Source organism: Haplochromis burtoni, unplaced genomic scaffold (genome assembly GCF_018398535.1).
Source record: "Haplochromis burtoni strain Fernald_Lab_line unplaced genomic scaffold, NCSU_Asbu1 Contig_35, whole genome shotgun sequence".
Classification (NCBI taxonomy): Eukaryota; Metazoa; Chordata; class Actinopteri; order Cichliformes; family Cichlidae; genus Haplochromis; species Haplochromis burtoni.
The window spans coordinates 60,524-76,963 of NW_024582396.1; the positions used below are offsets into that span (position 1 = coordinate 60,524).

The 16,440-nt window shown below is 43.4% G+C and overlaps 2 protein-coding genes across 2 annotated transcripts; one reads left to right on the forward strand and one right to left on the reverse strand.

Annotated features, from left to right (window-relative positions):
• Positions 1 to 26: 26 nt before the first annotated feature.
• On the reverse strand, positions 27 to 5,312 carry exosc9 (exosome component 9). The gene is made up of 12 exons (XM_005919136.3): positions 5,164 to 5,312; positions 4,859 to 4,953; positions 4,666 to 4,785; positions 3,802 to 3,904; positions 3,573 to 3,710; positions 3,354 to 3,436; positions 2,027 to 2,159; positions 1,388 to 1,476; positions 1,119 to 1,265; positions 641 to 807; positions 459 to 534; positions 27 to 360 (listed from the first exon to the last, which is right to left on the reverse strand). Exons 1-12 carry the CDS (start codon positions 5,227 to 5,229, stop codon positions 297 to 299), a joined length of 1,281 nt encoding a protein of 426 aa, XP_005919198.1. The 5' UTR covers positions 5,230 to 5,312; the 3' UTR covers positions 27 to 296.
• A 1,475-nt stretch (positions 5,313 to 6,787) lies between these two features.
• Positions 6,788 to 16,205, forward strand: clgn (calmegin). Its single transcript, XM_005919137.2, has 15 exons — positions 6,788 to 7,015; positions 9,594 to 9,851; positions 9,959 to 10,032; positions 10,162 to 10,220; positions 11,047 to 11,188; positions 11,270 to 11,351; positions 11,495 to 11,687; positions 11,828 to 12,017; positions 12,401 to 12,514; positions 12,605 to 12,761; positions 13,028 to 13,243; positions 13,357 to 13,473; positions 13,559 to 13,688; positions 13,784 to 13,920; positions 14,872 to 16,205. The coding sequence occupies exons 2-15, from the start codon at positions 9,594 to 9,596 to the stop codon at positions 14,944 to 14,946; spliced, it is 1,944 nt and encodes a 647-aa protein (XP_005919199.1). The 5' UTR covers positions 6,788 to 7,015; the 3' UTR covers positions 14,947 to 16,205.
• The last annotated feature ends 235 nt before the right edge of the window (positions 16,206 to 16,440 follow it).

Consider the following 16,440-nt stretch of genomic DNA (forward strand, 5'->3'; position numbering starts at 1 on the left):
CCCATTAGATGAAGCCAGAAACGCTGTTAGAAAAAAAGCTATTTAATTTTATTTTCAATCGACGTAGGAAATACATCCCTGCAAACAAACTGAAATATAAAAGTCTGGTGTGCACAGATGAACTATCTTTTAACATTTTCACTTTCTGTACATTTGTTTGAAACAGTTACAAACATCAAGTTAATGTTTTGTTTCTGAGCTGCAGTCACTTCAGGTGGGACTCGTTGAAATCCAGCTCAGTGTTTATAATAAAACGTTTTGACGTTTTGGAACAAATCCCCATCTGCAGTCGTTCCTCATTTTTTCTGCCGTTTCTTGGATGCTGCTGCCCCCTTCTGGTGAGACTTGGAGCCTGTATTTCTGAGAGCAATAAAAAATGAATTAAGAACAACCACATCAATATAAAAATAATATTTATCTGTTAATTACATTCATTAGAAAAGAACAGCTGTGCTTACTTTGGTTTTTCTGGCACCTCAGGATTTAGTATGACCACATCCTCCTCTTCACTGTCTGATATCTCAACCACATCTCCTGTAAGACAACAAACTCTCAGTTCAAGCACATTTTTATTCTTTTCCTCTAATCAGCAAACCTGACTTTTACATCAAACTGTCCAAATAAATAAATAATAAACCACCTTCGCCCACGTCCATCTTTGTCACTTCTTCCACTTGCTCGTCACCACTGTTGTCATTTTTTTCCTCTTCATAATCATCTTCATCATCCTCCTCCAGTCCCCAGCTGTTCTGCAGCCCCTGCCCCACCTGTCCAACACCAGGGACTGGCACCACTGGGGATGGCACCCTAGCATGTGTGGTTAAGGAGACTAAGAACAAGGAAGTGAACACATTTTCTTTGTTGATATCACAGACTGTATATAAAATCTTGATGTAGTCATTCAGTTAGAAACCTTAAAAATAAACTTCATGTTGTTGACTTAAAACTGCCAAGACCACTAACTCATTACAAAAGCATTTATAGACGTAACAAATCCAGTGAAAAGTGGCATCTGTTTTTGGCAATTGCCCCCTGCTGGCCATTTGAAAGAATGCCATGACACCGTGTCCCATTTTTCATATGCTTTATATCCAAGCTTGTAATTCGGTTCAGGATACGTCTGAGGTGCAGCTTCGCCCTTCTGGATAATGCCATTGGCTGTTTCTGTCACATCTGTCATCTCAACCGGAGTCTCGTCCTTTTTCAGAGCTGTGATTCGGTCCTGTGGCATGGACTCTGCAAATCCACACTTTCCACCGGCCTTCCTGTATTTAAAATACACATTTTAAATACAGGAACACAGGAAAATACACTGTTTTTAATTTAGCTTCGAAAATGATTCTAGTTTAAGACTGAAGTTTGGCAGTGAGACTAAGTCTCTGCTCACCTGGCTTTCCTGTCATTCAGCAGGGCTTCACTGATGAGCTCTGTGATCTCAGACACTTTGACACCAGCTATCTTACTGCACCTCATCACCTTCAACAAAACACAGAAAAAGATCTATTGCTCTGATAAAGAATTATTGTACTGAACAGTTATTTCACCAACATATCAGCCAAGTATCTGTTAATTTTAGAGTAAGCAAAAAAAAAATCATTTGGGCCTTATAATATTTCACTGGCAGAGGGATGAACTGATTCAATTATATTCCAGCAGATTTTGGGAGCAGCCTGTTTCAAACAAAGCTGAAGATCAGACAAGTGGACAAAGATCTTAATTAAACCTCATGAGGTTCTGCCATGATGTCTACAGACCTCTGTGGCCTAATCACAGAAAATCTGTGGACAGACCTCAGCGGGGAGTGTATGCAACAACATTTGCAGGACAAATAGTTGGAAAATTCCAAACAAGAAAGACTCTGCTGCTGCAGATACCTTCAGCACATGTCATATCTCCCATTCATAAGTCCTCATGAAACTTTGCATTTTGAGAAAAACAAAATAGAATTAATTTCTTAATTTATGCCTTTTGGAAATCAGCCCATTTTCACTCACTCACAGTAACAAAGAGCTTTTAAGGAGCTCACCTGCTCTTTAAGCAGCATAATGCCTCCGCTGGACTGGATGGAGCAGATCTCCCTGTGTTTGTTCATGGCGATTACCAACAGGCCATCCATCACTCGCTCCTCCCGCTCACACGGGTCCACCAGCAGGTAAGTGCTGCAGAGAAACAATGAGGAAGGTTAATGTTCAAACAAGTGGTCACCTGCAGGTACTCAGAAGGTCAGCAGAAAATAAGAGGACTGTTTTAAGAAAACAGCCCGAGATCAGTTAAGTTACTCCCCTGATCGCCTGCATGTTACTACAGTTAATGCTGAGGCTGGATCAGGTGACCCTGAACACGCACTCAGTTGTGCCGCTAAAGTCAAATTTATATTCACTCTCACTGGCAAATTTATTAGGTACACCTCGCCAGTATCAGGTTGAGATGATCTGAGTTTTATCATGTGTGCACTGATCATAAACATGTTGAGCAACAACCCTCAGGCAGGCTGTGGAGTTGAAACAATGCACATTTGTTCCTGAGGAACCCAGAGTTTCCCAAAAAAAGGTCCCTCATAATATCACACCATCACAGGCAGGGTGGATTCATGCTTTCACATCCATCCATCCATCCATCCATTCGCTTCCGCTTATCCTTTTCAGGGTTGCGGGGGGCGCTGGAGCCTATCCCAGCTGTCATAGGGCGAGAGGCGGGGTACACCCTGGACAGGTCGCCAGTCTGTCGCAGGGCCAACACACAGGGACAGACAACCATTCACACTCACATTCACTCGCACATTCACACCTAGTGACAATTTGGATTAATCCAATTAACCTATCCCCACAAGCTGCATGTCTTTGGACGGTGGGAGGAAGCCGGAGTACCCGGAGAGAACCCACGCAAACACAGGGAGAACATGCAAACTCCACACAGAAAGACCCCGGCCTGATGGAGGAATTGAACTCAGGACCTTCTTGCTGTGCGGCAACAGTGCTAACCACCGTGCCACCGTGCTGCTTTCACATCGTTTACCCCAAATTCAGTTGCTATCATGCTGTCAGACCAGGTGATGTTTTTGCATGTGGGAAAAGAAGATCAGCAGTTTCTGAAATACCCTGGCCCGTGTAACACCAGCAACCACGGCACTGTCTTCATGCCTCAATGCACTGAGCTTCCCCTCACTCCCCAGCTGGTCGTGGCAGGCTGATGAGGGCTGCCCCTCCACGACTTTTGTTCTGGTGGAGGTCTGAAGTGACTCTCTATAAACACTACTGAATATACTGAGTTAACTAAAACCTGCTGCACCTGTAAACATGACATTAACATTTTGATACAGAGGAGAAGAAATCTTGTGAGAAGCAGTGTTTTACCCTTGTTGGAAGAAGGCGAAGCTGACGCTGATGGGCATGTGGTAGATACTCAGAGGAATGGGGTCTCTCTCCTCTGGACTGTACTGAAGACAGAAATTTAAAAAAAAAAATTACAGCTAACATAAAGCAGAATTCTCATGAAAACAATAACATCATCAATTTTCTCCCAGCAGGTCCAGGGAAGCTCAGACACCACCTGCTGTGGTGCTGCTGACTCACCACTGTGACTTCCTGTCCCTGGGTGCTGACGTCAGGGCGCCTGAAGTGGCATAAAGCGGTGATGGCGGCGATGCTGGCGGCATCCATCAGGTTTCCATCATTATTCAGTGTGTGAACATCCACCCTGATCTGCCACACCTAGAGACCCACAAGCAGGCACCACCACCATCATCATCAATTGATAAAGCTTCTCTCTGTCTGTCGTGTCTGTCTTGTGTGTATGTGTTACCTTTTCTCCAGACACCACACACAGAGACTCTGTATCGATGCACTTGGAGTTCCTCAGGCATCTCTCCAGCTGTCTGTTTAGCTTCACTGACAGCTCAGACTGTCTGGAAACACAGAAAACCCCACAGATGATTTACACTCTCTGCACCAGCAGTCTGTCTAAATGAACCAGACAGCCCCAGGGGACGACCACTACTTGGAAACTTGTGATTAACAATAACTGCACAGGTCATCTATAATTCACCAGCTATCATTCTCCAAACACAGAGGTCCTCTTACATATTATTTCCATATAAACCAGAATTGTTGGTAAGCTAAGGTAGCTACTGTAGATCAAGTCTTAATTACCTCACTTCGAAGCCAGGAGCAGGAGACACATAGATCAGATGCCCAAGCCACCTCAGCTAGTTCCTTACGCTATGAAGGAGTAGCAGCTGTACTCTGTGCGCCTCCTGAAAGAACGAGCTCCACACCCTGGCTCTAAGACTGAGCACAGACTGCCTTTGGAGGAGCTCATGTCTGTCGCTGGCATCCACAATCTCAGTCACTAACGTGGTGACATAGATGAACAGCTGTTGTTTCATGGTAACCTTTCTCCTCACCAAAACAAAAGTGCCACCAGTCCTTTTATCAGTCTCCCGCTGCATACATCCCCAACCCAATCGGTACTCCACCCTCATCCAACTGGGAACCACGGCCTCAGAACATGGAAGCTTATTATGGATGCTTTCCAGTCACCAGATCTAATTAAATTCAGGAACAATGTCCCTACACTCCATAGAAAAAAAAACCCCAAGCTTATTTCTTTATATTCTAGCGAACATAAATGAATGAGCTGAATTCAAAGAGTGAGGTTCGTCCTCACCTTCCCTGCTCAAATCCCGGTGAGGCCATCGGGGACAGCTCGATGTTGAAGAACATGATTCCTTCATTCGGTCGGTTTTCTTTAGGAGCCACCAGCTCGCACGACACCTGCGCCATGACCCTGCGGGGAGCCGTACAGTGAATACAGATGCTCAGTTTGGCACACGATTGCAAACATGTGGCTGCAGCTTCACCTGGTTTGTCCCAGATCCACAAAGCAGCACCCATAGTCAGTCCCAAAGCTGATCTTAATCTTCCTGTAGTCATAGGTCTGCCGTCCATCCAGGCGCTGAAGGAAGAGAACAGAAACAGGACACATGAGTGCGGATGAAAGCCTGTAGGTGTGCTATGGTAAGGCATTATAATACGCATCAATCCTCTCTAAAACAGAGCAACGATGCCAGGATAGGACACTGATATATGTCCATCATGTTAAATCCTCAGGCTGCGCGCGCGCGCACACACACACATAACAGCGCGTGCTGATTATCGCACCCACCTTTTTCTCTTCGATGGCTTTAAGCAGGAAGTCCCGCTCGCAGTTGGACAGCGGTGTGTCCTTCATTCTGTTTTTGTTATAATATACTAATCTAATTCACCGTTCCAAAAAGCATGTGGCCGCCATCGATGTTTTTTTTAAACTCTAACCCGGAAGTGCAGAAGACACGTGAACGTAAAAGCGGCTAGATGATATATTTTTTTTAAATAATTGGCGTATCTAAAATTATTAATATTAAGTATTTTATTAAACTCGTTTAAATTAATTTAGAATCTTTATTTGTGTCGTATTTCATTATTTTGATATGTTGGGCGTAGAATTTATTGATACGGGTCTTTTATTTTTGAAATCCCAGCGCGGTGTGATGGTTTGATGCCTTTAGTGACATATTGAAAGCTTGTCCTTTATAGCTCTCAGTAGCTGCTTTTTATTGTTTTGGAGGAATTTGGAAATTTTGGAAAACACATCACAAAGAAATAAAAAAAATGGGCAAAATGTATTTAGTATGAGGATATTCCATTCTTTAAATGTTGTTTTATGTTATGCATGAAAAATAATAATAAAATTCATGTTTTGTCACTCAGTTACACTGAAATATATTTGATAGAAATGTCTGTGAAGGTTCTCAGTCATCCAGGTGCGAGTCCTCTTTTCCTCATGCCTGGCAGCTCCATCTTCAATGCCCTCCTCTGCACAAGTCCAAACTATCCCAGCCTGCCTCTTTAGCTTTGTCTGTTAACTGCTCCAAAACTGACTTCTCCCTCTGATGTACTCATTTCTGATCTTGTCCATCCTAGAGGCTCACAATGAAAATTTTAGCATTATTAACTCCACCTCCAGCTCGGCTTCCTGTCTTTTTATCAGGACCACCTTCACAGCAGGTCTCATACCATCATGAAAGCCTTCACTTTCATTCTTGCTACTGTCTTTCTACCACAAATCATCACTAACACGTGTCTAAATCCCCTCTACCTGCACGTTCTTCTTCATGTGTTGTTTTGGATGATTGACTCCAGGAATCAAAATACTTTATTCATTCAAGAGGAAATTATGTTATATGTCATATTTAAAATAATCTACCTTCACTAGCTTTGGTTTCTTCTGTCTTCACCATTAGGTCTGCCTCCTTGTTCTAGTCTTGGTTTTTCCGATTTTCATTCTTCTTCACTCCAGAGAATACCTCCACCCTTTCAGACTCTCTTCTAACTCCTCCCTACTCTCAGGTCACAGGTTAATCTCCAAATCATAGTTCATGGAGACTCCTCCTTCACATCATCTGTTAGCTTGACCTTTACCCTGACAGACAAGAAAGAGCTCTGAACTTGTTTATTTTACTTTTTTCTCTAAATTTTGTATTAATAAATGTATTATTTAGAGAAATTTATTTTTCTCTAAATAATGTCATTGAGCTTTTTCATTTGTGTAATTTGTAAGCTATTTTTATTTATATATGTATTCATTTACTTTTTCTTTTTTTTTAAATATTCAAGATTCAAGATTTGTTTAGTTATGTGTTTAATCCTGAGTGTTCCTTTTCAGTCATTTCATACTTGTGAATACCGCTATGCTCTTAATTTCTGCGGTGCCTGAATGCACCCTTTACGCTTCCAGCCACCCTGGTGCGCATGCTCAGTCGCAAAGGAACCTGTCCTCAGCGGCGCACCGTTATCCGGGCCGAGCTGTCATCCACGGTCCATCTCCTCCAGCAGATAACCGTGCTCTCCTCGACTGTATCCCAGTAGTATTCAGCGGGCTCACCCCACATAACTCTTCCCGTGTTTTTGCGTGGAGAAGCAGTTTTCATCGACGGATTTTTTTTTTCTTTTCTCCGTGATATCCAGAAGGCGCAAAGGTTTGTTTGCGCTCATTCAATCTCTCTCCATCCTCCCTGTGCGACATCACTGCTAATGTAGCCAGCTAACCGTTGCTGTTCATTCATTTCTGCAACCGAAGAATGCGATATTCGGCGGCCTTTTGCTTTCAAATTAATCATTAGCATCTTTTAATTTAAACACCAGTGTGTGTTGAATTACCGGGCTCCTGGTACGAGCCCGTTAGTTTATTTCTGGCTGAGCTTATCTTGTGCTAACGTTTGCCGTTTGTGACTGGCGCGCTAACATCAGCTAGCCGAGCAGCTCCTGCAGCCAGAGCCGCTCTCTGAAAGAGCCTGGACGTTGCTGTGTTTGGTGGCAGCCATGTTAGCGCCTCTGACCTTTATTTTTTTAGTTTTTTTATCCCTATTGTGTAAACGTGTGTTATGACAATGGTTATAAATGGAAAAATGTCACATTGGCGCTGTTTAGAGTCAACCAGATGCTGATAAGGCATATAGCCCCTGCACACTTCAGCAGGAGGACTGAAGCGTGACTGTGGGGTAAAGATAATGACAGCTGTTGAGTACTAGATTATGTCCAGTAATAAATCTGTTTGCTAAAGGGGGAGTTACCTGCATAACTGATAGACTGACACCAGGTAAGATATAGTCGATGTGTCCTTGCAGAGTATTAGCATGACAGGCCAAGTTGAGACACCTGAAGCCTAAAACCCCAAACCATAGACAGAATAAAAGATGGGTGTAGCTCCTTGGTTTGAAAAGGGAAGCCAGTGGGGAAGTGGCTTACCTAGTGGTGCCCCAATCCAAATTTTTCCAGTTCCAAGATAAATAACTAGACCTCACATGTCTGCAGATAGGGTTTGATCTAATTGAGCGTTGATCTAATGCCAGTATTTGATTATGCTGTATTTCTCATTGTGTTAAGGAAACTAGGAATCATTCTCTCGGTGCTAAGGCAACATCAAGCTCAACTTAACTCTGATATACTGACGTTTTAAAATAAACTTAGGCACATTCATACAAGATTTTATAATTTGCTAATAAAAGCTGATAATTTAGTTTAGAAATTGACTCCTTTTATTTCAATGAGAAGAATAATGCATGACATCAGGCGCAACACAAACAATATATATTTTTTAAAATGTATTGGTAGTTTTCCATTTCCTTTCTCTCTGAGACCTTTTACTGTTCAGCTGAAATTGTGCATCGAGTGTTTCACAACAAGTCACAACAGTGGAACCAGTGTCCTCCTAGCTTCTACCAAATATAATGTCTCTCTGAACAAATGTACAGAGGTATAGTAAACAAATGAGTCTTTGCTGAGCTTCTTGATCCTGGTACCACAGTTTCTAGTTGAATAAAAAATATATTCAAACATGAAGAAAATCAGTTGATGTTGAAGGTGTGAAATACCTCCAGACTGCTGAACCTTTGCTGTTAACTTCCCCCAGTCTAAATTAGCTCTTCAGCATAAATACAGGACATAGAACTGGGCTGTTTATGGGCTGTTTGTTGCGGATATCCCATCCAGCTTTTTGAGTGAGGATCTGGGCCATATCTTTGGTGCATTCCTATTCAATTTAATTATTTTTACCATAAGCCTGATCAGTTGCTCAGGCAGAATCAACGAATTTATTCTGCTATATTTTCAGTTTACTCGTTAACTCAACGTTCATTAAACATCACACCTTTAACCAGACTAGCGCACTTCAACCAGGCATTAGCATCTCCACATGGCTGTCACAACAGGGGAAGATGAAACCGTGATAAAACAGAATGGTTACACCCCATCAAACTTACCTGATTTTTAAATGTTGAGCTCTCTTTCAAACTGAGCTTCGCTTTCAGTCCAAAGATGCAAACACATGAGCAACAGCACAATGCCTTTAAAGATAAGACAGCTTTTTCATTATGCTGCTCTTTCATCATCTCTCCCTTATGTTCATCACAATCCTTTTGATCCTCCTGCACTCTGTTGTTAGCAAACAGAACAACACCAGTTTGGGAATTAAACTTAATTAGGAATTAAGGGAAAGCATGCCGCTGTGCTGTCTCCAGTGATGCTTTTCATTTCCTGCTGCTCGCAACAAGAGCGAGCGGGTGTGGGCTGATCAATGGGAGGTTATTGAAGCTGATGTTCAGCATGCTAAATCGCCACAGTTTAGATTTCAAATGCGTATTCATACTGTGCATGTGCTGCAAAAAATAAGAAAGATATTAAAAGATGTGTAGTGAAGTAGAGGTGTTGCTCCTAAGGCGTTTCGTCTGGTGGAAAAACACAGCAGAAAATGTGCAGATTTTTTATTTTAAGAGTCATGATCTGAGGATACACGTCCCTGATCTTGTAGGATTGTGTCCTAATGTAACCTCCATGTCTGTAGTTTTTTTTTTTTTTTCCCTCTAACCCTCACCCACTTGTCTCTCCTCTATTTTTATCCCTGACACGACACACACACTCCCCGTTGTTCTCCATAAATAAAATCCATCTCACTCACACCTGCCTCTTCTTCCCATCCCCCTCCCACGCCCTTTTTTACTCTGGCTCTAACACCATGCACATCCCTTATCTCACACTTCTGTAACCCTCCTGCTACAGATGAAATTGGAAAAAGGCTGGACGTGGCTCCTGCTGCTGCTTCTATCCACCCTGGCTGTGGCAGCTGTGGCGGCCCACGAGAAGCAGTCGGAGGCTGATGTTTCAGACGTCGTCGTTGACGACGACGATGATGACATGGGCTTAGATGAGGAAGAGTTAAAGGTCCTGATGGCGGAGGATGAGAGCGAGCAGGTTAAAGAGACGCACAGCAAGAGCACAGCCAGCGAGAAGGACACTGACTCCAATGTCTCCTTCCAGGTCTGGAGCAGAGCAAAAAAAATCAGGAAATCTAGTAAAATGAATTGAATCAGAAGATTATTTGATGGCTGCAAAGCCTCTTATTGTATCCTTTATTATATCACCAGGTAACATACAAGACTCCTGTTCCCACTGGAGATGTGTACTTTGCAGAGACATTTGATGATGGTTCACTGGACAGGTATTGTTTAACACACAAACTTCCAAAATACAGCCCAAACTTATATGGTCTCCCACAGAGATTTAGCGGATCAAAGAGTGTGTCTGTCTGTGTGTGTGTGTGTGTGTTTCATGATGTTGATCTCCACAGATGGCAGCTGTCAAAAACAGTGAAGGAGGACGCGGATGGTGACATCGCCAAATATGACGGTTTGTTGCTGTTCTCTTCCTCCTATTCAAGATGCGTGTGGGCGTTTTCCTCACATCACGTATTCCTCATGCATGATTCCATTGTTTGAAAGGTCTGAAAATCGTATTTTAAGTTGCATTAAATTCAAAGTAACGCAAGTATATTGAAAGTACTAAACAAAACTATCAATTAAGCCTATAACAATCAAAGCAAACCACGCTTTAAGTCAGGCTCATTGTAACATATGTAAGCGCTCAAATTAGTACCTAAACCAGCCTTTTTTCTCATAGCCAACAGGGAGCGACTTCAGTGGTTCCAAAAGGAAATCAGACTCCTCTGGGTTCTGCGTTTAGTTCTACTTCGATCTTGTCATATCGGCAAAATGGCAAAAATGCTTGATTCTTCACAACAAATTTTCTAACCAATGGGACTGGTTGGCAGTTTTTAATAACTGACTGAAAATTCGCTCAGTCAGTTATTAAATGTAACTTCTTAAAACCTGCAGAAATTATGCTTTTAAATGATGATGATATTTATAATAGTTGGTCTAACTTGTATAGTATTGGCCACCTTTTCTTTTTGGTGCTAATTGTACTTCATTTGGCAACATAACTGCTGCAGCATGAGGTTACAATACCTGAGCCAGAAACTGGTCCTCTTAAAGCTGTCTGACACACAGTGAGCACCACCACACATCCCAAAAAGTAGGCTTTTATGAAAAACGTTACCATATAACCCACAAGACTAAAAGCTGTGGCAGTAAAAATAAAACTCAGACTGGTTTAAAAGAGACAATCGTCCATAATAATAAGTGTTACTGTCCATTTACTGTGTCTGTGGCTGCAGGGAAGTGGGCTGTGGAGCAGCTGAAGGAGAACAAGGTTCCAGGAGACCAGGGCCTGGTGCTGAAGTCCCGGGCTAAACACCACGCCATTTCTGCAATGCTGGACAAACCCTTTGTGTTCAAGGATGAACCTCTGGTCATTCAGTGAGTTCACACTTTGTCCCTCGTTATGTAGAGAAGTCGCAACCTGGACCCATTAAACAGTTTTGTTATGTGGCGTCGTAGGTATGAAGTGAATTTCCAAGATGGTATCGACTGTGGTGGAGCATACATCAAACTGCTTTCCGACACTGGCAGTCTCAACCTGGTTTGTATACATGTTTTATAATCCACCATAATTAGCAAAACCTCCAGATTTCTGTGCTGTAATCTGACATTTGTGGTAGAATTGGGTGAATTTCTCTAATCCACCAAATGCTTAAGTATTTTTTTTTCTGTTCTGCACTACAGGAGCAGTTCCATGACCGTACACCCTACACCATCATGTTTGGACCGGACAAATGTGGCGAGGACTACAAGCTGCACTTCATCTTCCGCCACAAGAATCCTCTGAACAGAGACATGGAGGAGAAGCACGCAAAGAGAGCCGACGTCGACCTCAAGAAATTCTACACTGACAAGAAGACTCACCTCTACACGCTGCGTATGTAGCTAATTTGAAGACATTTAGCACTCAGTGTTGTTTTGTAGTATGATCTCATTTTGGAGTAAGACTCAGATTTCATCAGATGACATTAAAATCCACTCTACTCTTCTACTTTGGTCACTTCTGTCTGGCATCAGTCCTGAACCCGGACAACAGCTACGAGCTGTTCATCGATCAGTCGAGCGTGAGCCGTGGCAACCTGTTGGAGGACATGGTGCCTCCGGTCAACCCACCCAAAGAGATAGACGACCCAAATGACTCCAAGCCAGACGACTGGGACGAGAGGGCCAAGATTCCCGACCCAGAGGCTGTGAAGCCCGATGACTGGTGACTATAGTCTCCATACTAGTGTACAGAATGACACACAAGTTGAGGCTAGAACTGATGAGCGAAAATGTTCAGTTATTCTCAGTCTGGCTATCTGTCAGAACAACACCATCTGCAATTGACAGGCAGAAAACTCTTCCTTGCTCTTATTTTGAAAGTTCAGTTCTGTCCATTTTGTTCATTGGTCTCTGTCTTTGCAGCTAAGCTTGGACAAATCCAGAAACTATTTTGTTGTTCTTTAAACCACATCTTTATTGATATATATTGTGAGTCCACATTGGGAGTACAGCGGAGGTCATCAGATGGGGTCTTTATGGGTAAAAGAGCTGAAATGTAAAAGCATATTAGCAAATAACAAACCCTGCTGTATGTGTGTAACAAAGGGATGAGGATGCACCTGCAAAGATCGAAGACCCTGATGCACTGAAGCCTGAGGGCTGGTTGGATGATGAGTCGGAGTTTGTCCCTGACCCCAATGCAGAGAAACCAGAAGATTGGTAAACAAACTCTTTCACCGTGGTCTTACAGTCATGCTAACTGGAATGAGGAATGGTTCAGGGTGACAGCTTGTCGCTGTGTTTCCTTAGGGACGAGGAGATGGATGGAGAATGGGAGGCGCCGCAGATCCCTAACCCAGCCTGTGAGACGGCTCCTGGCTGCGGGGTGTGGAAGCGTCCCATGATCAACAATCCTCAGTACAAGGGCAAGTGGAAAGCCCCCCTGGTGGACAATCCTAACTATCAGGTAACTATTGTTCTGTGGTTTTATACACATAACTTAAATTTATGTCACAGTGTCCACCAAGTTGCCCCTGCACGGCTGGTTCTTTACGATTTTCATAGTTTTTTAAAATTAATTTATTATTTTTTATCTCTAGACAAAAGCTAAAACCGTGATGTTTGCTAATGTGTATTATTAGTACATCTTATCAGCAAAACAGCATTGGCCAGTATATTTGTATTTATGGGTCCTTCTGACTGTATCCTCCATGCTTTGTGTTGTCTCCTAAGGGAGTGTGGAAGCCTCGTAAGATCCTTAACCCGGACTATTTTGAGGACCTGCAGCCGTTCAGGATGACACCATTCAAGGCTCTGGGACTGGAGCTGTGGTCCATGACCTCAGATATCTACTTTGACAACTTTATTATCACCTCTCACAAGGAGGTTGCTGACCGCTGGGCGTCTGACAGTTGGGGGCTGAAGAAACTGGTGGCCAGTGCTAACGAGGTCAGGAGCACGTGTGCGGGGTTGCTGTGTGCGTGTGACGTGCCACAGAGCTGTCACGTTTCTGTGCAGAAGTTCTCACGGTTTACTCTTTGTCTCTCCCTCCGTCTCAACAGCCAGGGATTTTCGCTCAGCTGATGATGGCAGCAGAGGAGCGGCCGTGGCTCTGGGTGATCTACATACTGACAGTAGGCCTGCCTGTGGGACTGCTCGTGCTCTTCTGCTGGCCAAAGGTACTAAGACCCTGCTAAACATTAATTTAGACTTCAGATCATAGGCGCAGCTTCCTGACTTTTGCTGTGATGTCTCGTATCCCAGAAATCGGATGATGACTACGTGTACAAAAAGGTGGATCCGCCCAAGGCTGATGTGGAAGAGGAAGAAGAGGAGGAGGAGGAAGAGGAGGAAGACAAAGGAGCTGAAGCTACAGAAGCAGCACCAGCTGCAGGTGACACACATTCACCTACATTTATACTGCACTGTTCTGGATCATATTTTCTCCCCTTACTGTCCTCTTTGTTTTTTTTTTCCCTAATGCAACAGAAGAAGCCGAGGAGGATGCAGAAGCAGGAGGGGACAATGTAGAGGGTGACGATGAAGAAGAAGAGGAGGAGGAAGAGGAGGAGGAGGAGGAAGGAGAAGAGGAAAGCAAAGCTCCAGGGAGAACATTAGAAGATGAGGTTGGTGTCATCTGTTCAACAGGGGGAAATGATAAAAAATTAACAGCTGTGCAGTCAGGGAACTTCAAGTCTTTGACATATTTTCTTTCTATTTACCACCAGAAGAGGATAAAATGAAACTATCAAGATGTGACTTAAGTTTAGCTTTAATTTAAGGGGTTGAACAGAAACAGTTGCTTAAATTGTGGAGGTATTACAGCCAATTAATGCAGTGACTGTTTTGATTTGTCTCACTGTGCTGCTAAAAGCCCAAACTCACTCTCTGTTTACAAGATGACTGAAATGAGATCAAAATATGTTTTTAGAGAAAGTAGATCCAACAGATTTTTCGTAGCTGAACTGGTGGAAGCTTGCCTCTGGATCACTCAGGGTCTCTCAGCCCGTCTCCACGTTTGTTATCGGCACACTCGAGTCTGCTGCTGTCTGGGGCTCTCTTTGCCCTTATAGATATCCTGCAGTAGAGGTGGGCCAGTAGTCCAAAGCATCCCTTAATGAGGGGCTAATGTCCTTGCTCAGAGCGGTGCAAGCAGCAGTAACCCTAAGGGGGCAAAATATGAAAATCCAAACAGCCTCAAACTCCAAACTTCACTTCAGCTGACAGCGATACATCTGACAGGTTTTTTATTTTTTAGCTACACAAAGAACAGAGATTTTGATACAGTACACATCACCTGTTTCTTCACCTTTTAACCAAATCTGGACCATAAAACTCGACATTGCTGCAGAATTGTAACACAGCCACTAGAATAAAACTTTAATCTTACAGATCACTTGGGAACTGTCGTTTGCGTTTGCAAGACGGGCTTTATGGTCAAAACTGCCCAATAACTCTCAACCTGACATGTCCCCAACACCTCATAAAGCTTTTAACATTTTAATAATGTGTCAGCTGCACGAGTGCTGTGGTACAGCTCCAGCATCAAAGCTGACGCTTCGCTTTCTGTCCCGCAGATGAAGGATGAAGGAGACGTTGCCGAAGAGAGCCACAAACAAGCAGTGAGAAAGAGGAGGGTACGGAAAGACTGAGGAGGCAAACGTCATGCCCGCTGTCTCCTTTCTGCCCCAACGGGGAAGAGGTGGAAGGGTCGTCTCTGCCGCCGCCGCTGCTCCCTCCTCCCTGAGCGGAGCAGCATGCATTTCCTTTAACTGGTAGCCTGCTCTCACCCCACCGGCTGCCCCATCCACTCCTCCTCCTCATCCACCCACCCCCACCACATCCTGTACCATCCCCTCGTCTTGTTTCTCCCTCTTCCCGTCTACTCAGATAAGCTCCCCAGAGAGTCTGTGCATTTAGCTGTTTACCCTCCTCCTCCTCCATCCACTTTTCTTCATCCTTCTCTCCTTCTATAAGCCATCGCTGTCGAAACGCCTGTCAGCCCTAAAATGAAAAAGGCCCCGCCCCTCCTCCACCACAGTTCCTGCTCGCCGTGTTTCTTCTGCCATCATATCCTCTCCTCTCGGAGCAGCAGAGAGCGCCTGTGCGTTGTTCGTCCCATTTTTACCGCATATCGTAGGGGCTACTTCTCTCAAGTTAGACTCCATTCTCTCAGTGTCCTTTTTCTTTTTTTAAGAACGTGTTCAAGGACACCGTTTGGCAGATTTTCTAAATGTTCGGGTTTCAAGAGCAGGAGAGGATGCCGGGCTGTGAGGAAGGCTGTGTGAGATGTTACTACAGCTTCAGGACAGACAAATTCGTCTCAGTTTAGGGTTAAAGATTACCTCTTCTAAAAAAAAAAAATGATATGTTTAGATTTCAGCTAGTTTGTAATGAGCATTAGTTCCTTTCATGTGTGTTTTATACTAAGTTATAGCATTTAAGAACTGAGGATTAGCACTGGTTACCATATTTATTGTTTTTGGTTGCAATTTCTTTTGCAGTACAGATAAATTTAATATTGCAGTGTTTTAAATGACTCGAGGCAGATTTCCTGAAACTAAATGCCTCTGACGTGCTTACTTTGAGCCAAGGTCTGAAATCAAAGTGAAACCGTCAGCGCTTTGAGCAAAAATAAGTACAGTTCAAGTCTCGGCCATCAGTTGGAAGACAGAACAAAAAGCCGTGAGGACGTGTCTCATTCAGCAGTGCTTTCCCAGAATCTATCCCGGCTAGCCGGAGGTCAGATCTAGTTTGCAGCCTGGGGAAGACGTTGACGCTCGTTTGTTTTCTATTACTGTCTCAAGCTTTTTGTAGTTCACCTTCTCGCCACACACTGGCAGATATCCCTGTTTACATTTGTTTGCAAATTGTACATTGCTCTTGAAAATAAACTTATTTAATAAGAAAACTTATTCTGGGATTTATTCAGACCGGACAAAGATGCATACACCCTCTGTAAACACTTTTATGATGACTTTATGGACTTCAACAGTTTAGAAATGAATGGTCCCCATTAAAGTCAAAAATAATGATAAAGCAGGGTATGCTTTAGAGGAGGCCTCACTCATCATCTCTGGTTTAAAGCTGTCAATGAATATTAGGAATTTGAATATATAATTTGTGTAAATAATTGATTATGGAGA

Coding starts and splice junctions, on each gene's coding strand:
- exosc9 (XM_005919136.3), bottom strand. CDS start 5,229: ATGAAGGACACACCGCTGTCCAACTGCGAGCGGGACTTCCTGCTTAAA. Junction 3,711..3,801: donor GTGTGGTGTCTGGAGAAAAG/GTAACACATACA, acceptor GTGGGTCTCTAG/GTGTGGCAGATCAGGGTGGA. Junction 2,160..3,353: donor TTCGCCTTCTTCCAACAAGG/GTAAAACACTGC, acceptor GTTTCTCTGCAG/CACTTACCTGCTGGTGGACC.
- clgn (XM_005919137.2), top strand. CDS start 9,594: ATGAAATTGGAAAAAGGCTGGACGTGGCTCCTGCTGCTGCTTCTATCC. Junction 10,221..11,046: donor TGACATCGCCAAATATGACG/GTTTGTTGCTGT, acceptor CTGTGGCTGCAG/GGAAGTGGGCTGTGGAGCAG. Junction 13,689..13,783: donor AGAAGCAGCACCAGCTGCAG/GTGACACACATT, acceptor CTAATGCAACAG/AAGAAGCCGAGGAGGATGCA.